General features: G+C 35.1%; 1 protein-coding gene across 3 annotated transcripts in view; it reads left to right on the forward strand.

Moving 5' to 3' along the window:
* The window catches only part of CEP135 (centrosomal protein 135), a 75716-nt gene that overhangs the window by 47880 nt on the left and 3917 nt on the right, over positions 1–23919 (forward strand). For all 3 annotated transcript variants that reach the window (XM_081303356.1, XM_081303358.1, XM_081303357.1), the window contains exons 16-25: positions 4687–4802; positions 4875–5029; positions 5591–5646; positions 6547–6715; positions 7860–7970; positions 8230–8415; positions 15486–15695; positions 17007–17209; positions 18068–18172; positions 21103–21216. In XM_081303356.1, coding sequence (XP_081159482.1) covers positions 4687–4802; positions 4875–5029; positions 5591–5646; positions 6547–6715; positions 7860–7970; positions 8230–8415; positions 15486–15695; positions 17007–17209; positions 18068–18172; positions 21103–21205 — 1414 coding nt within the window. In that variant the 3' untranslated portion in view covers positions 21206–21216. The remainder of the gene's footprint in view (positions 1–4686; positions 4803–4874; positions 5030–5590; positions 5647–6546; positions 6716–7859; positions 7971–8229; positions 8416–15485; positions 15696–17006; positions 17210–18067; positions 18173–21102; positions 21217–23919) is intronic.

Here is a 23919-nt window from a genome sequence, read left to right on the forward strand (position 1 = left end):
AATACTGTTTGCCACTTATTTAGAGCATCTTCATTTTGCTCTTTTACTGATTGACTGCAGTCTTTATAAGGTTGACTTTAGAAAAAACTAATGCATATACTACTTTTTGCTTCATTCTCTTTTTGCAAGCACTACCTATATTCTATGAAGGACAGCTGAATGGCCCAGCTCCTCTTCTGGTTTGTGTCTGTCTTAATCTCCGAAATACAAATATGTTGTGTGTTTGTCTCTCAGAATTATTAGTATATCCTTTTCACTCTATCCATCTGACAGGATCTGGCATTTAATCCATTTTGCTTTTCCTTCTGATTGTAGCGACACCCCTTTTCTTTTCTCACAGAAAGTTCAGAAGGTAGAGCTTTCAGTACCCTCTCTTGAACACCCTAGTCTGTAGCTCCTTTAGGGTTTTTGTTCTTAGACTAAAATCCCTTTTTCTTGGATGCAATTTGCCTGTTTCCTTTCTTAGGGGTAATCTAATCAATGTGCTACAGGAGGGGACTGAGAATTTTTCTCTCTACCTTATATAATCTGGGGATATCACATTATTTTATAACTTCATTTCGCTCTGACAGAAAACTATGACATATCTTATCTTTGAGGCTATTGTGCCATTCACATTCTCCACATTAGTAAGCATTATTAGAACCATGAGTTCAATCTGTTAGTTCCAAATACAAAGCTAAACTCAGTACAAACCATAATACCTATCAAAACAAAGGCATGTTGTCCAAACCTTGTGCCATTTTTAATATGTTTAATAGAGAAGAGCACTCTTGCTGTTCTTTTAATCACATCAACCTCTCTTTTCCTTGATAGGAACATGTTTAAGAATCAGATTCTCAGATAAATGAGGCCCTTGTTCCTTCCCATCCACCTCATGAGGCTTTTTTTTTCCACCAAATTAAGGTGTCACCAAACAGGATTTTCTTTATCAGGTACAATCTCTTAGTTATCCAAATAAAATGCCTTTTGTCTAGCTGTTGGGGTAAATCAGAGGATATACTATAAAATCCCACTTTTAGCTGGGCATAGTGATGCATACCTATAATCCCAGCTACTTAGGAAGCTAAGGCAGAAGGATTGCATGTTCAAGACCAGCCTGGACAACGTAGTGAGACTATGTCTTTAAAGTGGAAAATAAAAAGGGCTGGAGATATAGTTCAATGGTAGAATACCCCTGGGTTCATTCCCCAATACCACTAAATGAATGAATGAATAAGAAATTTTATTCCCACTCTTCAAAATTAAACAAATGACTTTTGTCCCCCTCAAATTGCAGTATGTAATGAGATGTGGTATTTTATCAAAACTTCATAACGCTATTAATAGGGAACATTTCTGTACATAGAAAAGATGCCTACTGCCTCCTCAGAGCTTGCTAGCCAAGCTCTAGAACCAAAGTTAGCAAATTTTCTATAGAGAGTCAGTATTCTTCAATTACTTAAGCATTTATAAACCCATTTGTACATCTCAGTTCTTCCAAAAATAAACAGCAGACTGTAGTTTGTCAGTCCTACTCAAGGATAAATTGTTCCTAGCCTAGTTAGACAACTAACTTCTTAACCCATTGGCAAATATCCTTGATCCTTACAACTAAATAGTGCTTTTTTCAATTTACCTTAGCTTTTTGTCTTTGCATGTTCAATACCTGAAAGTTGCCAGCCATGATGGTGCACACATGGGAGGCTGAAGCAGGAGATCGAAAGTTCAGGGTCATCTTGGCAACTTAGTAAGACCTTATCTCAAAGGACTGAAATTATAGCTTTAGTGAGTACTTGCCTACATGTGCAAGGACGTGGGTTCAATCCCCAGTACTGTAAATAAATAAATAGCAAGCTATGCAGTTATCCAGTCAAATAAATGGTATAGCAGATTTTCCTGAAAACAGTCCATAAACTCTAATCAGACATAAAGTTATACCAACAGATATGTTTTACTAAGATTTTTTAGATACATTTGGAAAGCCAATGTAACAGGTCTCCTTTGAAAAGTGTTTATTTGCTAAGGGAATTAAATATCATTTTAGATAAGGGAAAGAAGGCTCATAGATTATCTTGGATGTCAAGAAACTCTTCTGAGTATTCCCAATGTTCTTCCAAGACAGAAAGATGAGCAGGGCTCTTAATGGGATAGCTGAGCTTGTGAAACTAGAATTGAAAGAACTAAGGGAACTACGGCCACCAGTTATCATCCCCTTGCAGAAGCCTAAAATTAAAAAAAAAAAAAAAAGTTAATCCCTCTTCCCTCTCTGGTGTACCAACAGGCAATACTTAGTAATAATCTTTCTCATTGAGTGTTGGGCTATAACCATAGACTTCTGGGAAACAAGCACCCTTATGAACAAATAATATGGCAATCACTAAGGTATTCTTTCTTAGGAACTTTCTGCCTCACTTCTTTCATTAAGAAGACCTTTATCTTAGTACTAAGTTCAGTCAGAAGTTACTTCTAGGATCTGGTATACAGTCTTAGTTGTCTATTTTTCTTTCTACATGAGAATATAAAAAAGCAAAGCTATTATTAGGACTCTCCCAAGGGCTTCCTTTATGTGAATATTAATCAAGATGTTTGTTATCTTGCTTTCCTTTATCAACTCTGCTTTCATCAGCAAATTACCCTACCTATGAAATTAAATGCAAAGAGATTGTTACATTTTTGCCTAGAATTTCAAGCACAGTCACTCACTTGGCGTCCTTTATTAAGGATGGAACTCTGGGGGCCATTTTATTTTATTTTATTTTTTAGATGTTGATGGACCTGTATTTTATTTATTTATATTTGCTACTGAGAATTGAACCCAGTGCCCCACAAATGCTAGACAAGTGCGCTACCACTGAGCCACAACCCCAACACCCACCGCCCATTTTAATTTTTTTTTTTTTTTTTATTGGTTGTACACAACATTACAAAGCTCTTGATATAACATACTTCACACAATGGACTGAAGTGGGTTATGAACTCCCAATTTTACCCCAAATGCAGATTGCAGAGTCACATCGGTTACACTTCCACAATTTTACATAATGTCCTATTGGTCATTGTTGTATTCTGCTACCTTTCCTATCCCCTACTATCCCCCCTCCCCTCCCCTCCCAACTTCTCTCTCTACCCCATCTACTGTAATTCATTTCTCTCCTTGTTTATTTTCCCATTCCCTCACAACCTCTTGTATGTAGTTTTGTATAGCAATGAGGGTCTCCCTTCATTTCCATGCAATTTCCCTTTTCTCACCCATTTTAATTTTTGAAAGGACTTTGTATGGCTTCCTGACAGACTTTTTCCATGTAGAGGATTTGTCTCCCTATATTCTGCATATTGAAGCAATAGGATATAGTAGAAGAACATTGATGTCATGTTAGATTAGCCTAGATTTGCATCTTTTCTTTGCCTTTACTGACTTTGTGACCTTGGGCAAGTTATTAGTTGTTTCTGTAAAACTTGGATAGTATCGCCTTGTGTTGTTATATCCCATATAATAAAAAGGAAGATCTTGATTAGCCACCTGGATCTAATTTTGTAATTTTATGAAGTCATTCTGCTTGAACCTAGTGACTTTCTGACATGGTTTGGTTTGGTTGTGCAGTTCTAAGTAACTTTCCTCCTTATTTTTTGTGGAGGCGGGGATACTGATACTCACCTAGTTGCTCAGCGCCTCACTGTTGCTGAGGCTGGCTTTGAACTCTCAATCATCCTGTTTCAGCCTCTGGAGCTGCTGGAATTATAGGAATGCACCATTGCACCCAGCTCCTCCCTATTTCTGGGTCATGATTAACTTGCTAATAGAAAAGTTAACATAATCACTTTTATTTTACATAATACTTCTTTGTATTGCTAGTAAATTTTTTTTGTTGTCCTATTTTACTAGAGGTGTACAATCCAAGCCTCCTCCATTAGGCAGTTCTAAGCTAAGCAACCCTTAGTATCTTCTTCTCTATTTTATCCTCTAAAGACGCCTATTCCTGACAAATAACCTGGGGTGACAGATGTGTCTTTCCAGCCAGGCAGAGTAAGACTCCCAGGCCATGGCTAAGAGCATTCTGAGATTTGCCAAGAGAGCAAATTTTTGCTGTTGAGTTTCTAGGGATATTATTTCTGAAAAATAATTACTGATCAGTAATAGACACCTTTGAAATTATTGTCTTTATTGAGATGTCTTCTAGGCATCCTTTCTTTTGCTCCCTGAAACCAGTCTTTAGTCTTAAATTCCTATTGCACTATAAAGAATGCCTGCCTTCCCTATTTACTATGACCTCCATTGACTAGCCATCCAAAAAGTAGAAGCTCACACTAGTCAGGATGGTCAGGATTCATGGAGCATACTCTGTCTGAAGTGCTAGCTAGGCCATACTGTAAGAACAGCACCTTTTTTGTGTGTGTGTGTGTGCCTCCACTATTGGAAATAGATTTTAAGGGAGAGGGTGTTGATATTAGGAAACTGAGATCTTTAAAAACTATCAAGAAGACTCTAGAAAAGAGTATACAATTAATTTGATTTTTGTATTATTTTTGGAGAAGAATGGTGGACAGCAAGAAATAATATAAGGCCATTTTTTATACTGGAAGAGCTTTAAAATGAATAAAAGAAACTTAAAAATAAGAAAAACTATTTTTAAGACATCTCATTTTAAAAAATTATTTCTAAGAGAGATAAAGAATACCATTTGTTTTTGTCTACTGCTTCTTTAGGATAGTAAATGACCAGCTACAGCGGTCACTTGATGAGTATCAGCACCGACTTTCCTTAAAAAGAGGTGAACTTGAATCAGCCCAAGAACAAATTAAAATACTGGAGGGAAAAATAGGTAAGTGATTTAAATTTTGTCTTTGCTAATCATGATTTACTTTGTCTAACAAACATTTCTTTTCATTTATAGATGAACTAAACCTTAAGATGACTTCACAGAATGAGGCAGCTCATGTAATGAAAAAGACCATTGGTGTTATTGATAAAGAAAAAGACTTTCTTCAGGAGACTGTAGATGAGAAGACAGAAAAGCTTGCAGACTTACAAGAAAACCTAGAAAATAAAGTATATAACTGTTAAATATCATTTTCCAATATCTGAATAGAGAGGATTATCTTATTCTGTTTCAGATTCATACATAGTTCTTATCTCAAGACCCAGGGCATTTTATCTCAATAATTTGGATCTTCAAAATATGATTTTATCTATTGTTAGAATGTGATTTTATCAGATATTATTAAGCAAACTTTTTAAAGAAACCTTTCAAGTTCCTAGGGTGGGAAGAAACATGCCAATATGTGAAGTATAATTGAGACGTGGAAATATGTTTACTTGGAACTTTCTCTTTTATGCATAGTTTTTTTTAAAATTTTTATTATTGGTTGTTCAAAACATTACATAGTTCTTGACATATCATATTTCATACATTTGATTCAAGTGGGTTATGAACTCCCATTTTTACCCTGTATACAGATTGCAGAATCACATCGGTTACACATTTTATACATAATTTATATAATTGAACTATGTACTTAACTATATAAATGTGACAAATTATATGAATCTAGCTAAAAACATTTCTATATGAATGATTTAGAATCTTATATATTTTTACAATTTCTGTAGGAGAAAGCTATTGCTCAGATGAAGAAAACTATCTCAGAGTATGAATTATCCAAGAAGTAAGTAATTAATCAGGTGACACACAGCTTTTTAAGAAATTTTTGGTGAATAGTTTTTATCTATTTAGTAGCCATCAGCAGTAAGATAATTTCCCCATTTTTTGCCAGTGGCATCATTTTCTCAGTCTCCTGCTTGAGAATGTTATCCTCTTTAATTATTTCTTCCTGTCATCCATTTAAACATTTGTATCTTATTAATTATTCTTTAACATTTCCTACTGAACTCTGTTTTTACTATAATTACCTTGTTCAGTCTCTATTCATTATAATTCATTACCATTTTAAAATTTTTAAATGTTGATTACTTTAGTATCAATTTTGAATTTTTTCTCTATCTAAATTTATCTTAAACAGTTGCAAAATTTACATTTTATGTCTAGTCTCCCCAGAAAGAGTAAAAGGGGCTTAAAGTCAAGTCACTCAGTATATTTATTTTACATACCTTTAATTTCATGTAATAGTGGGAGAGTAGGGCTGGGGTTGTGGCTCAGCAGTAGAGCACTTGTCTAGCACGTGTGAGGCCCTGGGTTCAATCCTTAGCACCACATATAAATAAATAAAAATAAAGGTGTTGTGTCTACTTACAACTTAAAAAAAAATAGTGGACGAGTAAACATTTAATAGATATTTGCCAATTGAATCTCTTATGTTTGGTTCTTAACACTTAGAGTAAACGCTTTGGTTCTGTATTTACTTGGTTTTTGGAATAATAAATCTGTTTTGTGGATTTATTTGCAGATATGACTGGTAGAAATCTAAAATACCTGCTTTACTTAATCAGTATCTTAATGAAGCAGTCTAGTTTCCTATATTCTTAGAATATTTAATTCAGACTACAGTAGTTTTCTTTTAAATGAACTACAATTTTCTAAAAAGCTTCATTATTTCTTCATTTAACAGCCAGCTAAAGGAAGCATTGACTAATCGAGAAAGGGAGATAAGCAGCCTTCGACGCCAGGTTGATGCATGTCACAAAGAACTTGATGAAGTGGGAAGAGCTAGAGAAATAGCTTTTAAGGAAAACAGACGATTACAAGATGATCTGAGTACAATGGCAAGAGAAAACCAAGTATGAACACACGGTGCATAAATGTTGGTGGTTTCAGAGTACCTATTTGTTGTTTGCTAAATGGTAAAGCAACATAGGTAATTTTTTAAGGAGAATTTCATCTATCAGGCTAATAAAAAAATGTAGTTTACCCTGCCATGATGGCACTTGCTTGTAGGCTCTCTTAATCAGGGGACTGAGGCAAGAGAATCACTTAAGCCCAGAAGTTCAACACCAGCCTAAACAACATAGTGAGGCTCTCTCCTTTCTAAAATAAATAAATAAATTAATTAATTAATTAAAAATAAATTAATGAGTATTTTAAAATGTCAAGTGCTGAGAGAATTTTTATTATTGCTGGTTTATTAAAAGATTATACAAAGAGACCAATGATTTCCTGTTTTAAATACTCTGTTTTTTAAAAATTACTTTCAGGGGGCTGTGGCTGTGGCTCAGTGGTAGAGTGCCTGCTTTGCATGTGTGAGGCACTGAGTTTGATCCTCAGCACTACATAAAAATAAATAAATATATTGTTTCCATCTACAACTAAAAAATTTTTTTTAAATTACTTTCAGTATTATTCATAAAGCATATTGCTGATATATGAATTTCTTTTTTTTAAGTTGGTCATGTTGTAATTGTTCTTTCTAGATATACATGGTAGTAGAGTATATTTTGACACATTATGCATACATAGAGTAATTATAACTTGTTATAATTATTATGGTCATTTGTGATGTGGAGTTATATTGTTTTTGTATTCGTTTATAAGAATTATGAATTTCTTAAAAAGGTCAAGCTCTAACCATAACTAGCCCTTAGTGTAAAAGTCAGATTACATGGTGAGGAATGTTATGGGAGATGTGTGGTAAAATTTGGTGTTTCTGGGCGGGGTTCGTGGCTCATTGGTACAGTGCTCTCCTAGCATGTGTGAGGCTCTGAGCACCACATAAAGATAAATAAATAAAGGTATTGTGTTCATCTCAACTGAAAAAAAAATATTTTTTAAAAAATTTGGTGTTTCTTACATCCAAGATCAGTCAGGAAATATATGTGACAATTACTTTTGCCCTGAACTCTTATTCCAAAGAAACTATTTGAATATAAATAGAACTCATTTGGTACCGTGTTCACTTTAGATTTGTCTTCAATTTCTGATTTATAGGCAATCTCATTGGAATTGGAAGCAGCAATGCAAGAAAAGGAAGAAATGAAGAGTAGAGTGCATAATTATATAACTGAGGTGTCACGATGTGAGAGTTTAATGGCTGCTAAGGTGAAAAACATTGTTTATGTTGGATTTCACAATGATTTTTTAAAAAACTTTTTCGTGTTTGTCTGTTTTGTCCATACTATTATTTGTTAAACAGTTGAGAGTTAAGATCTTACCTTCTTTTTATATTTTCCCATAGATTTTAGTATAGTACACAGATATCTGATGCTCCCAATTTTAGAACAGAATTCCTAGTGTGTATGTGTGTTCCAATTAGTGACAGTTAACTAATTTAGAAACAATTTAATTATGCTTAAAACAGGAACAAGAAAATCAAGATTTGTTAGATAGATTTCAGATGCTTCATAGCCGTGCTGAAGACTGGGAAGTCAAAGCCCATCAAGCAGAAGGAGAAAGCAGCTCAGTTCGACTGGAACTTCTCTCTATTGATACAGAAAGGAGACACCTTCGAGAAAGAGTCGAGCTACTAGAAAAAGAAATTCAGGAGGTAATTACATTCATTGGTCTAGTAAAAGCATTATTTAGTAAAACAAAACATTCAAAGATACTTTATTAAGGTGAGGTTATAAATATTTGTCATTAATTCTGATAACTTTCATAGGAACCCCATTACTTTTTTTACTATAGTAAAAGATGATAATGTCAAATTCACCATTTCAATCTTTTTTTTTGGGGGGGGGGGTACCAGGGATTGAACCCAGGGGCTCTTAACCACTGAGCCATATCCCCAGCCCTTTTTATTTTTTATATTGAGACAGGGTCTCTTTAAGTTGCTTAGGGCCTTACTAAGTTGCTGAGATTGATTTTGAAATTGCAGTCCTCCTGCCTTAGCCTCTAGAGTCACTGGGATTACAGGTATGGACCATCAAACCCAGCCATTTTAACCATTTTTAAATGTATAGTTTTATGGCATTAAAGTACATTCACAGATTTGTACACCTATCATCATCATCTGTCTCCCCTTCTCCGGCTGAAACTCTGTACCCATAAAACAGTAATCCCCCATTATTCCCTACCCTCAGCCCCTGGCAATTACCCCTTGTGTAAGTGTAATGATGTATTTGTCCTTTTGTGCCTAGCTTATTCCACTTAGCCTTGAGATTTACTTTATCACAAGATCATCCATGTGGTAGCATGGTATCAGAATTTCACTTCATTTTAAGCCTGAATGGGTTTACAAATATCTGTTTAAATTCTTTCTTTTAATTCTTTTGGGTATATACTCAGAAGTAGAATTGCTGGATCATATGGTAATTTTATGTTTACCTGTTAAGGAACAACCAAGGGTTTTCCATAAGGCTACAACATTTTGCATTTCTACCAGCAGTACTAGGATTCTAATTTATCCATTCTAATACTTATTATTTTCTTTCTTTTTAAAATTTTTTGGATAAAATAGTCATCCTAATGAGAGTGAAGCTATATTTCGTTGTGGTTTTGATTTGCATTTTTTTTTTTTTCTTTAAGTGCTGAGGATTGAGCTCAGGGTCTCATGCATCTGTGCAAGCACTCTACCTCTGAGCTACTTCCACAGCTCTATATTGTCTTATTGAGCATCTTTTCGTGTGCTTACTGACCATTTGTATGTCTTTGGAGAAATGCCTATTTAAATATTTGTCCATTTTTAAATCAGTTTTTGTTCTTGTTGACTTACAGGAGTCCTTTATATATTTTGAAGAAATATGTGATTACAAAATATGTGATTTGCAGATATTTCTTTTTGGTTATTTTTTACTTCATTGATAGGTTGGTTTTTAATGACTTACCTATTTAGGGGGTGCAAGATGATAATTTGATACATGGATACAATGATCAAATCAGGGTAATTGGTATTTCTATCTCCTGAAATATTATCATTTCTGTTGGAACCATTTCTTCTCTAATTATTTTAAAATATAAAATAATTGCTATAGATTATTATAATCACCCTGTGTACTATAGAATATTAGAACCAATTCCTCCTATCTTCTAGTATTTTGATATCCATTATCCGACCTTTCTCTCTTCCTAGCCTCTAGCGATCACTGTTTTATTTACTTCGATGAGATCAACTTCTTAAATTTTCACCAATGAGTGAAAACATGTGGTATTTGTCTTTCTGTGCCTAGCGATTTCATTTAATATAATTTCCTCCAGTTCCATCCATTGCTGCAAATGAGAGGGTTTCAAACTTTTCTATGGCTGAATAATATTCCATATATATATATATAATTGATTTATCCATTTATCCATCAATGGATACTCTGTTGATTCCATATCTTGGTTATTATGAATAGTGCTATAATAAATATGGGTTTACAAATATTTCTTTGATGTAATGATTTAATTTCCTTTTGATATTTTCCCAGTAGTGGGATTATTGGATCATATAGTAGTTCTGTTTTCAGTTTTTTGAGGAACCTTCATTTTATTTTCCATAATGTCTGTACTTATATTCCCATTAACAGTTATAAGTTCCCCTTTCTCTATATCCTCACCACCGTGATGTGTTTTTGTTTTTGTTTTTGTTTTTGTCTCTCTGGTAATAGTCATTTTTTCATATACTATGGGCTGAGTGTAAGTTTTCTTGAGAAATACGTGTTTAGATCTTTTGTCCATTTTTAAATTGAATTATTTAGGTGGATTTTTTTAAAGAATATTTTTAGTTGTAGATGGACACAATACCTTTATTTTATTTATTTATTTTTATGTGGTGCTGAGGATAAACCTAGTGCCTCACGTGTGCCAGGCAAGTGCTCTACCACTGAGCTACAACCCCAGCCCCATTTTTTGTTGTTTTTTCGTTTTCTTTTCTTACTATTGAGTGTTTGATTCCTCATATATTCTGGATATTAATCACTTGTCTGAAGGATAGTTTGAAAATACTTTCTCCCATTCTTCAAATTATCTCTTCACTCTGTTGGTTGGTTGTTTTGCTCTGCAAAAACTTCTTAGTTTGATATTATTCTGTTTATCTAATTTTGCTTTGTTTGCCTGTGTTTTAGGGGGTCTAGTTATCTAAGAAATCTTTGCCTAAACCAACAACTAAAGTTTTTTTTCTGTTTTCTTCTAGTGGTTTCATAGTTTCAGATTTTACATTTAGATCCTTTATCTGACTTTTTGATGCCTAAAAGACTTTAATTTTGATGAAGTTCAATTTATCTATTTTTTCCCATTTCCTCCTCCCTTTCTCCTTCCTTCCTTTCCTTTCTTCCTTATTTATTTATTGCAGTATTGGGAATTGAACCCAGGATCATTCTACCACAGAGTTACATCCCTAGCTCTTTATATTTTATTTTTTATATTAAAAAAAGAGACATTCTTGCTACATTGCTGAGACTGAACTTGAACTTGTGATCCTCCTGCCTCCTGTGTACCTGGGATTATACACATGTACCACTGGGCTTGACTATGCTTTTCGTTTGTTGCTTATAATTTTGGTGTCATGTCCAAGAAATCATTCCTAAATTCCATGTCATATATAAGGCTTTTCCTTTAATTTTTCTTGAAAGAATTTTACAGCTTTCGATCTTAAGTTTAGGTCTTTGATCCATTTTGAGTTAATTTTTGTATATGATATATGGTATACATCCAATATCATTCTTGCATGTAGATTTAAATAAACTTTTGTCATAAAGACAGTCTAAGCCAGGTAGGCATGGTCACATACACTTGTAATCCCAGCTACTTAAGAAGTTGAGCAGAGGGATTGAGTTTGAGGCTAACCTAGGCAATGTAGCAAGGTACCATGTCAAAACAAAACTAAAAGGACTGGGGGGTGTATCTCAATGGTAGAGTGCTTGCCTAGCATGTTTGAGGCCCTAGTTTCAATCCCCAGTACTGTACTCCCCACCCCCACCCCCAAAATAAAAACAGACAAAAATCTGATAATAATAATTTTGGATTCATTTAAACTACAAGGACTCTTGAGTTAGATAAATGTAGACTAGTTTATATTTTGTTTTGTTGATATAGTTTTTAAAGTTTTCTTATTTCAGGAGAAAGGATAGCTCTCTGTAAAGGATAGGGTTAAAATCTCTAAAAGGCATGTTTAATTCCTAAATCCCAGTCTCTTATCTGGAAATAATATATTTGCAGATATAATCAAGTTAAAAGGAAGTCATACTAGACTAGATTAGAAGCTTAACCAAGGACCAGTGTCCTTATAAAATAAGGGAGATTTGGACATGTGAAGGCAGACGTGAGGAGATTGGAGTGATACATCTCCAAGTTAATACTAAGAATTGCCAGTATCCACTAGAACCTAGGAGACTGACACGGAGTCTCCATACTGAACCAACTCTGCCTACACCTGAATTTTGGACTACCAGCTTCTAGAACTATAAGAGAATACATTTCTGTTGTTAAAAGTCACTCAGTTTGTAGCAATTAAAGTTTAAGTCCTGGGAAACAAATATAGATTTTGGTGCCAGGAAATAGATCGCTGCTATAACATCTAAAAGTATGAAAGTAGCTCTGGGATTGAGTAATGGGTAGAGACTGAAAGAGTTTTGAGGTACTTAACAGAAAAAAGCCTAGATTGTCTTGAAGAATATGGCAGCTCTGGTGAGAACTTCTGTCATTTATAGAATACATGAAGGCTCAAATTGAATTAAGGAAGATGTTATTAGATTCTGAAAAAGAGGTAAATCTTGTTATAAAGTGGCAGAAAACTTGACAAACTTATGGTTTACTGTTGGGAAGGAAATCAAACTTGGAAGTATTGAACTTGGACATTTAACTGAGGAGATTTCCAAGCAAAGTATGGAAGGGGCTACCTAATTTTTCCTTGCTGCTTACAGTAAAATGTGACAGGAAAAGTAGAAATTGAAGAAGGAACTACTAAGCAAAAAAGGAACCAAAGCTTGATGGTTTTGAAATAATACTTAGGCTGTCCAGGTAAGTATTCTTTGGAGAAAGGATCAAGAGTGTGGCTAGACAAAATTTTTGATGGAGAAAGTAGGTTATGTGACTCAGTAATCTCAACAGAAATGTTACCAGCTTTGAAAAGGTCAGAAATGGAACAAAATTAAGAAAGGCTGTTGGACTTCTGGGATCTCACTGATATAAAATGGCTGCAAACATATGTTCACCTTTAAGAAAAGGGAAGAATCAGCTGGGTGAGATAGTACATGCCTGTAATCCCAGTGGCTTAGGAGGCTGAGGCAGGAGGATCGCAAGTTCAAAGCCAGCCTCAGTGACATAGCAAGGCCTTAAGCAATTTAGCAAGACCCTGTCTCTAAATAAAATATTAAAAGGGCTGGGGATGTGGCTCAGTGTTTAAGTGCACCTGGATTCAATCCCTAGTACCAAAAGAAAAAAGAAAGAAAAGAAAGAAAAGGAAAAATGACTCTTAAGGATGGCTGAAAGCCCAGCAGAGCTGCCAAGGGCAACACAGAGGCTGGTGTGGCTTCTGCTGTGACCACAAATCTAGTGGGCATTGACCAAGGGGATGGGGCCACTGTCTCCTTAATTCCAGAGGGCAGGGCCACCACCCCTGAGGGCCAATAGGGTGGGACTGCTCTGGCAGACCTAGAGAAAAGAACATCAGAGCCACAGATGGTGATTATTGGACATTGAAGTGTGATGGTTCCAAGCTTACTTTAGATTTATTCCTTCTATACTTTCCCCTTTTGGAATAGGACTGTCTGTTCTGTACCTGTACCACCATTGTAGTTTGGAAACAGATGACTTATTTTCTATTATCTTAGTGTGTAGATGGAGAAGAATTTTGCCCCAAGTTGGACCATACTCAGTCTCACCCAAAACTGATTCAGATGATGTCTCAATGAGATTTTGATGCTAGAATGTTTTGTGGGTTTTTGTTTTGTTTTGTAATGGAGTAGATATTTTGTACATGAAAAGTACATGAATTTGGGGGGCCAGAGAGTAGGTAGGATTGTGTTTGTCAAAAAGATACAATAAAGCCGGATATGGTGGTGCATACCTGTAATCCCAGTGACTCTGAAGGCTGAGGCAGAAGGATCTCAAGTTCAAAGCCAGCCTCAGCAAAAGTGAGGTGCTAAGCAACTCAGTGAGAGCCTATCTCTAAATAAAATACAAAAACAGGGCTGGGGATGTGGCTTAGTGGTTGAGTGCCCCTGAGTTCAATCCCTGGTCCCTGTTTCCCCCCCTCATCCCACCACAGAATACAATGAATTCCTAACTCCCAGTACCTATAAATGTGACCTTATTTGGAAATAGGGTCTTTGCAATACATTCAAATTCAGGTGAGATTATTGCTGCATTAGGGCAGGCTGTCACCTAATAAATGACTATTGTCCTTATGAGAGAGATGTGGACACAGACAACACAGACGACTTTGTATGAAGATAAAGGTAGAGATTTGGGATGAAATGTCTACAAGGCAGTGTGCACCAAGTATCGTCACAACCACCAGAAGCTAGGAAAGAGGCATGAACAAATTTTGCTTCAGAGTCTCCAGGAGTCAACTCCATTAAATGAAATGTGGACTTCTGGCCTCCAGATCTGTGTGGGAATAAATTGGTTTACCATGATTTGATAGTGGAAGCCCTAGGAAACTAATATACTATCTCTACACGTTCTATTAAGAAGAATATAGTAACTAAAGTAATGCTTTTCAACCCCCCAAAAGAATTTCTCAGAAGATATTTCTTTTATTCTTTGTCATTGTTTTTATTGGCTTTTTGTGTTTATATTTGACTTGTTTGGGGAAATTTTTATTTACTGAATTTGTTAATATTTGAAAATTCAAATGTTTACTTTTCTGTACCTATTGATATTTATTAAATCTTCATAGCATAACATTAGATTTTTAATGTTGATTCATTTCAGTGACATCTGTTAAAATCATTTTTCAAATGTGGAGTCTTCCCAAAACATAAAATTAGTTTGTATTTAAAATTTAAATTGTGAGAAATTTAAAATGTGGATTATTCTGGGTAGAATGTTTTATCAGTATTTCAATTTTGGACATTTCAAAGTTATTAAAATCTTATAAAATTATGTATTTAAATCAAAAGGAATTGGGGCTGGGGTTATGGCTCTGTGGTAGAGCTCTTGCCTAGCACATGTGAGACACTAGGTTTGATTCTCAGCACCACATAAAAATAAATAAATTAAATAAAGATATTGTGTTCATCTACAACTAAAAAATATTTTTAAAAAAGGAATTAAAATCATTCTTTTTCTGAGGTATTTAATTTTAAAGTAAACCCTGTTTTTTCACATCGATGTTTGGGGAATGATAAGTATATATGTTACTTTTCGAGGAAAAGGCAATATTATAGCAAAAAAGGAAAAATTTATATAACTTATAAGAATCCCTGATATTTACAACACCCTGACAATAATTTTCATATTTACACCTTCCAAATATATACATGAGGTACTTAGTTGTCATGATTAATAATTATACTTAATTCCTTTTATGCATTAAATAGGCCATCTTTTAATAGCAGACTGCTTCCTGGGAATGTTTTAAAATATGCAAAAATTGGCTGTCACATTTTTCTAAAGTGAAGTTGTAGCTGTACAGAGTCAGTCCCTTTAAATTACTGAATTACTTTTTTTGCCTATTTTGTTTTCTTTCTTCAGCACGTAAATGCACATCATGCTTATGAATCTCAAATCTCATCAATGGCAAAAGCCATGTCTAGATTAGAAGACGAGCTGAGACATCAAGAAAATGAGAAAGCAGCAGTATTAAGTGACTTGTCTTCTCTTAGGGAACTTTGCATTAAACTTGATTCAGGCAAAGATGTTATGACCCAACAATTGAATTCCAAAAGCCTTGACTTGGAGAGGGTAAGAACTAAAGAGAAGTTGTCTTGGCGCATTGTTTTCTGGAGTCCTATTCTAATTGTTTTACTTTATTTATTTATTTATTTATTTATTTATTTATTTTTGCATTATAATTCTTAATACACCATTATATCATAATTTATTATATCTCTGATTATATATTATATATTTCAGGTATGTTGACACCAAATTCACATCTTCATACATGTATTTTGTATAGTGATGAGGGTCTCCTTTCACCATCCATGCTATTCCCCTTCACCCTCCCTTTCCCTCCCATCACTATTCCCTATCTAGAGGTAATCTTCCTCCCAACCCCATTTTGAGTCACCCCTTATATCAGAGAAGACATTCAGCATTTGTTTTTTGGGGATTGGCTAACTCTAGTTGTTTTACTTTCCATTTACTACCCAATATATTTGTTCCCCTTCATAGCAGTTACTTTTGATGACAGGATGTTGTTTTGGGGTTTTTTTGTTTTTGAGACAGGGTCTCACTAAATTGCTTAGGGTCTTGGTAAGGCTGGCCTTGAATTTGTGATCCTCCTGTCTCGGCCTCTTGAGTTACTGGGGATTATAGGTGTGAGCCACCATACCCACCTGATGATAGAATGTTGACTCCAGGATTCTTTACCAAGATTTCTTTGGCCAACATGGTAATCAAATTAGGTATTCTCTGTTTTGGAATGGGTGGGTGCTTAGAGATTATGAATTTTCTCACTATAGATTAGAAACATATCCCAATTTTTCTTTGTTTAAAGTTAGACTTCAACAAAAGATTGAGTAATTCATTGCTTCCTAAGTGAAATATTTTTTCTGATAAAAATCTCAAGGCATTTAAGTCTTCATTTAATTAACAAATTTACTTTGCTAAAACTTCCCATTCCAAACCAAGGTGTTACTTTAAATACCCTAGGATATGTTTTCAAACATGAGTGTTCTCAATTTTTACTCATCTAGTAGTGTGTTTTCAGGTTCTGGTTTGACTATGTAGTCAGTATATTTGGTAAACCAGAGGACCTCATGCTGATGGTGCGGGTATATTTTAGGATTTTATGTTAAAGACCCTCTCTTGACAACGAAATATGAGTGAGAACTGCTTGAGGGTTGGAGAATATCTTTTAACTAAATAAGTCCTTAGAGTAGCAAAGATTATTTTAAAATGAGATGTTCTTATAATTGAAAAAATGGTTTAAAATATTTAACCAATACCCCAAATGAAGCAAAGGATGGGTAAATAGTTCTGCAGAGCTATATTGTCAGATAATTTTTCAAAGTCTAAAATTATACTGAATTAATCTTTGCTTTTCCGTAGGCTGTGGTAGAATTAGAAAATATGAAGTCAGAATCAGAGCTGTTAAAAAAACAACTGTCAAGTGAGAGACACACGATTAAAAACCTTGAATCATTGTTGGCTACAAATAGAGATAAAGAATTTCATACTCATTTAACCTCTCACGAGAAGGATACAGAAATTCAGCTACTTAAGGAGAAGTTAACCCTTTCAGAAAGCAAAGTGTAAGTGTCATAAATCAACCTAGATGAGAAAAATACTTGTTAAATATAATTTTTTTAATTTGGGGGAAGAAGAGTAAAGTGTGAGAGTGTGAATGGTGGTACGAAACCAAAATATTTGATGTATCTGTCTCCTGCTTTGGAAATTCAGAAGAGTAGCTCAGGGGAGATTATGTTTAGAAATGTAGGCTTGGGTATCTTCACTGCCAAGGTGGTACCTGGTGAGAGTGAGCGAGAGGGTAAACTTCAGGTAAATGCCCAAATGTGAGGAATAGAGAGAGGAGTCAGTAGAGGAAAGCGTGTGTCGGGACAGGAAGATGGGTCTGTGTCTCAGCCATGGATGAGAAAAAGACAAAAAAGAAGGGATTTGACACTTGTTAAGTGCATTGATTACCGTTGGGGAGACTGATAATGACCTCATTTTAGATGGAAAGTTTTGGGCATGTTTGTTGGGAGAGGGGAGGAAATCCAGAGTTGAGAGTGCAAGTAGAAGAATGGGCTTTTAAAATAAGTTTAAAATCTTTTCATGAGGCAAGAAGCAAGAAAGAGCCAATGAAGATACTTTTTGTCTTGGGTTATAGTTTATGTGTTGTTCAAATTTGTTTTCCAGCATTTACTGCAGTACCTGACAGATATTAGAAGCTCAGTAAATGATAAGTAAACTAAATGAATGAAAAAAAAAAAAACTTTGTGTTAGAAGTTTAGAGAATTATTATAGAAAAGTCTTGATCTTATATTTTCCTATCCTTAAGAATCACCTCCATTTGTGTTTATTGATTTTAGAAAAAAACCTATAGCACTTGACCCAACAAAATGAAACTTTTGTTTTTTATTTCTGTGATCTTTAAATTTATTTTTAAGAACTAGTCAAAGCCGGGAAAATGCCATGCTCCGATCTAAAGTGACACAGTTACAAACAGATTATGATACTATGAAAAGGCAGATTTCAACTGAAAGATATGAACGGTAAGAAAATAATTTTAAGTCCCAGTGAGGTTTTTTTTTGGTGGTTGTTTTGAGGTTTTTTTGTTTTGTTTTGTTTTGGTACCGGGGGTTGAATTCAAGGGCACTCTACCACTGAGCCACATCCCCAGCCCTAGTTTGTATTTTATTTAAAGACAAAGTCTCATTGAGTTGCTCAGCACCTCTCTTTTGCTGAGGCTGGCAATCAGCCATCCTCCTTCGTCAGCCCTCTGAACCATTGGAATTACAAGTGTGCGCTCTCGCACCCAGCTAGCACCAGTGCTTTTATGTATTCTCTGTTCTGTTCCAAAAAGGATTTAATATGGCTTGCAAACAACAAATTTTGTTATCACGTTACTATATAAAGTAAACTCCCTTGGTAATTCTTCCTAAAAAGGCAACAAGTAATGTGAAAGATAACAACCTGCAGTAAATAAAATAGCAAATGTTGTATTATTGTTTCCTGTAGTGTTCCACAGGGCAAAAGTAGAGCAGTATTTCAGAGGGTATAGATAGATAGTCAACAGCAACCCCTCCAAGAGCCCCCTAAGTATAGTCCAGGTTGAATAATTACTAATCATGAATGTGATGATGATCATCATCATAAGAGCAATTAACAAATGTTTGCAGGCCACTATGTGTGTGTCTGTTAAGCCTTTTATAGCAAACTGGTTACACAGTTGTAAGTGACAGAGCCAACACTAAAATGCAGGAGTATTGGTCCAATTCTAAAGACTGTGCTCTTAAGCTCTACAATTTATATTCCTTACATCTTAATCATTTTCATACTCCTATTTTGGTTCATTTGCTTTATGTTGAAAAAAATCAATCCCCAAATGATATAAACAAATGAGATCTACTTTAAGAATTAAAATCAGTATTAACTTGTGTGTACTAAAATTTCAAGGGTAACAGGATAATCTGAGGGAGAAAAGTCTAAGAAAATTCCTTTGAGAGAATAGTGATGAAAAAAGTTTGAGAAACACTGAGCTAGGTGGAAATCCTGGATACCAAAGAACTCAAGGCATAGACTTGAGGTCTTGGCCACAGACTCTGAATAGCCCACAAAGGAAATGACAGCATAATCATGATGCTTGCTGGGGGGTGGGGGTGGAGGGGGCAAACCCAGAATCAGAGAAAATTTCATTTCTGACAATGGGAATTCTGAGGCAGGAAGAAGGAAGAGGGCTAGATTTGTGTGCATTGAGAGATGGGAAAGGAAGCCACTGCGGAGGAAACAGCTTGGAAGCTCTTTCCTCTGAGGAGCAAGCATAGTTCTAGGGCTTAAGTGAGAAATTAGTGAAGTGCAGATAATATACGATTTCCCTTACACAAAAGTTTAAATGGTTGTTTTTTAAAGTAATGAGAAGGTTGGGTTTATATACCTAAAAACAGGAGGTAATTTGCCACGTAAGGGTGATCTGATAGACTGGAACTGAATATATTTTAGTGTTCCTGTCCTTCTGAATTCATCTTATAGTAGTTCACTATAAGATAAAAAAAGAACTTGATATCATTGTTTCCATTATAGGCTAGGCACTATACCACCTGCTAAGAATACCAATTAAATAGGGAACTCAGATGAATAACTGATTCTCAGGGAGCCCATTATAATGAGGGAGACACACTTGTATATAGACATTATGTAATTGCAGGTATAGAAGTGAGTATAGGATTTGATTGACCCACTGGGAAATGAAATCTGTCCTAGCCTACATCAGTAAGCAAGGGTCAATTTAGGGTATGTTGGAAGTGTTGGGTACCTGTGGAATGTGTTTGTCTGTAAATCTTACTAACAGCCTTTTTTGCCTGTATTATAGCAACCTGTGGTCAAACGGTTGTAAGTGACAGAGCCAACACTAAAATGCAGGAGTATTGGTCCAATTCTAAAGACTGTGCTCAACAATTTATATTCCTTATACCTTAGTCATTTTCATACTACTATTTTGGTTCATCCTCTTTATGTTGAAAAATTCAATCCCCAAATGTTATAAACATATGAGATCTGCTTTAAGAATTAAAATCAGTATTAACTTGTGTGCACTAATGTGTGGAATATCCAACAGAAACTTGTATGTGGATCCAAAGCATAGGAGAGTACTGGCACATAAAAGCTTAGGAAAAGAGAATGTAAACCTAGCCCAAAGAGCACCACCATGTGAAATATAGGCAGAAGAAAAGGATTCAGTAAAAGAACTGAAAAATAAATGTGTAGGTTAGAAGGAGAATCGGGAGATGGTAGTGTCAGGAAAGCCAAGAGTGGTTAACAAATCCCACAGAAAGGTCAAGTCATAACTTCTCCCTTCCACTATTAGCATTTTTAGTCATGTGTTTGTGTATGTGCCTATGTGTGTCTGTCTGAATGTAAACTTAGTATTCTTTTTTTGGTAACTATTTCATGAGCATTCTATTTCTAAAATATTATTTTAATGATGTCCTATTAATACAACATGATTATAGTATAATTGCTTTGAAAGTCTCTTACAATGCATATTATTTTTAATTGAAATATTTTACCTAGTGCGTAAAAATCCTACAAAGACATAGGATTCAAATTTAGTAGAAATGCTAGGGCAAGGTGCAGTGGTGTAGTCTCACCTATTTGGGAGGCTGAAGTGGAAGGATCACTTGAACCCACAAGTTCAAGACCAGCAGGACCAAACAAAAATAAAATAAAATAAATTTAATAGAAATACTAATTAATTAGGGATAGGGATATAGCAGAGTGGTAGAGCACTTGCCTAGCATGTGGATTCAAATATGGATTGCCTAGCTTCCTGGATTCATTCTCCACTACCACAAAAAAAAAAAAAAAAAAAGAAGAAAGCATCAATTAATTAAAAACACCAAAAGCATCTGATGTTTGCATGTTCCACTTTTTGAGTTTTCATAGTGCTTGAATATAATCTGTCTTATTTGTTCTTTTCCCACAGAGAACGAGCAGTCCAAGAGATGCGTCGACATGGTCTTCCTACACCACCCCTTAGTTCTACTCTGAAGTCTCCTTTACAGTCTCCTGAACATATAAGTGTATAGTTATTAGAAAAGTAGGTATCTAACACCAAGGTCAGGCAAAACTTATCTAGGTTGTAAAAATTCAGGTAGTTTTCTTTGTCACGGGAGGGGAGATTGCCTGGAAAGGTGTTCAGGGGAGCTTCCTGGAATAATAGGAAATATTCTGTTTTGGTGGGGGTGGTTCTATCAGTATCTACAATTGCACTCATTAAACCAAACATTCATGGCACATGCATTTTATTTTATGTCATATAGCTCAGTGGTAGATTACTTACCTTGCATGCACAAGGCCCTGTGTTTAATCCCTACCACAGCAAAAAATAGAGATAAACAAAGCAGCAAAAATGCAAGATAATAATATGAGGCATTATAGGAAGGTATTTGATAAAGTACAACGTTCAAGATGCTAATAGTAACTGGTAGAAGTGTACGCAAAGGCACATAATTGTACGTGGTATGGTATATTCACCTTGGCTGGAATGTCTGGTTGTGGAGAGATAATGAGGGAGGAGGAAAGTTTGGAAAGTAGAGTCAGAGTATACAAAATATATTGAATGTGAAGACTAGAGATTGTAGACTTTATTCTGTAAGTCAGGGGAGCCATTAAAGGTCCTTCTGTCTATAAAATGGGCACCAAAAAGGGGATAAGATATAAGAATTAGGGCTGGGGTTGTGACTTAGAGGTAGAGTGCTTACCTAGCACACATGAGGCCCTGGGTTCGATCCTCAGCACCACATAAAAATAAGTAAGTGAAATAAAAGTATTGTGTCCAACTACAACTAAAAAAATAAATATTTTTTTTAAAAAGATGTAAGAATTGTTTTTAGTGGATTAACGTCACAGCCATGTTTGAGCCATATTGGAAAGGATAGAAACTAGAGGTAAGGAGATATGTAAGAGGTTTGAAAAAGATTAGTGTAAGCAGTTTAGAATCAGTATTATAACATTGAAAGCTAGGGTAGAATTTTTAAAGTAAATTGTAACATACTTAGAACAAGACACCATATCAATACAGCTCAATGAATTTTCAAACTGAGCCTACCTAACTCAGATCAACAAACAAAATATTACCTCTTGTACTGTCTTATAGGCACTAGCTCTGCTCTAAAAGTGTCTTCACTGTCACATATATTCTTTTTGCCTGTTTTGGGCACTTTATAAATGAAAACATAGATTTCTGGCTTCTTCTCCTCTACAACATATTTGTGAGATTTGTCCATCCAATTATGTGAACTTGTAAATCATTCAGTCTTGTTGCTGTAGAATGAAATACCCTTCTGTGAACTTGCCACAGTTCATTTATTCATTCTGACAATGGTATAGTTCCCAGCATGGACTTTTACCAAGTGCTCTGGGTATACCTCTTAAAATTGTTGGCTCACTGAATATGCATATGCTCAAACTTTAGTAGTTATGGCAAAACTATTTTCCAAAGTAGTTGTAAAGACAAGTTAGGATACATTTGACTGAGGGTCAAAGGGATATGCTAATTCATTGGAAATTGGAATGAATGGGAAAGAAGCATGAGTCAGATCCAGAGTTTGACAAGTAGTGACTGTGAATAATGCAGACTCACTGACAAAAATAGTTACATCAGTCTTTTTTAAGTTGATGTGTTTGTTTGCCTCCTTTTAATAGAAGTACTATATGTAGAAGATAATTGATATTTGCTTGAGGACTCAGAATCCTTATTATGAACTTAGTTATGTGCTGTGCTTTAACATAACATGCTGACACCCCTGTGTTTATAGGGCCTAGGTTTAAATAATTCCTGATTGATTGCTTTTATGTTTATTTGGTTAAAACATTTATTTTCCTCTCTCACTCATTCCGAGTTCTGTGTTCCCACAACTTCTAAGTTGCTGTGTTACTTTGAATGTGGTTAGGCAACAGTTCACCTTCTTACTATAAAGCATTGTACAGTGTGATAGATGTTTTCTCATGCTTGATTGACAGTTATAATTTTGATTAGAAGCTGGCAACCTAGAGTCTGCAGCCCAAATCCATCCCACTGCCTGCTTTTGTAAATTAAGCTTTATTAGTGCATAGCCATGGTTTACAAACTGAGAATACTTTTCTCCAGCAGCAGCGTTGAGTAGAACCTATGACCTACAAGTCTAAAATTACACCCTAGCCTTTCACATCATGTCACCTCTGGGAACTCACTCATAACCTGTGAGGACATAATCATGAAAAGGCAAATAATTCCTCTACAAGGCCTGCCCTCGTAGACCCCCTAAAAGAATCTTGGGAAATCTCAGGAATCCACAGACTTTCAGAACCACTGATAGAGAACATGGTGGAATCTTGCAATCCCTCAAGCTGAGATCAATTAGAAAACTTTTTTTTTTTAAATGGCTATAAAACATAACATGAATTCCCATTTTAACTTTTTTTTATATTTATTTTTTAGTTTTAGGTGGACACAATATCTTTATTTTATTTTTATGTGGTGCTGAGAATCTAACCTAGTGCCTCATGCATGCTAGGCAAGCGCACTACCACTTGAGCCACATCCCCAGCCCCATCCACTTTAACTTTTTTAAGTATATAACTCAGTGGCATTAATTACCTTCACAATGCTATTTGGCCATCACCATTTCTAAAACCTTTTAGAAATTCCCGTACTCATTAAGCAGTAACTCTTTACTTTTTTACATCTTCACTTTCTCAGCCCCTGGTAACTTCTAACCTACTTTGCTATCTCTATGAATCTACCTATTGTAAATTTTTA

This window comes from Spermophilus citellus (genome assembly GCF_964194105.1).
Source record: "Spermophilus citellus genome assembly, chromosome: 8".
In the NCBI taxonomy this organism is placed as follows: Eukaryota; Metazoa; Chordata; class Mammalia; order Rodentia; family Sciuridae; genus Spermophilus; species Spermophilus citellus.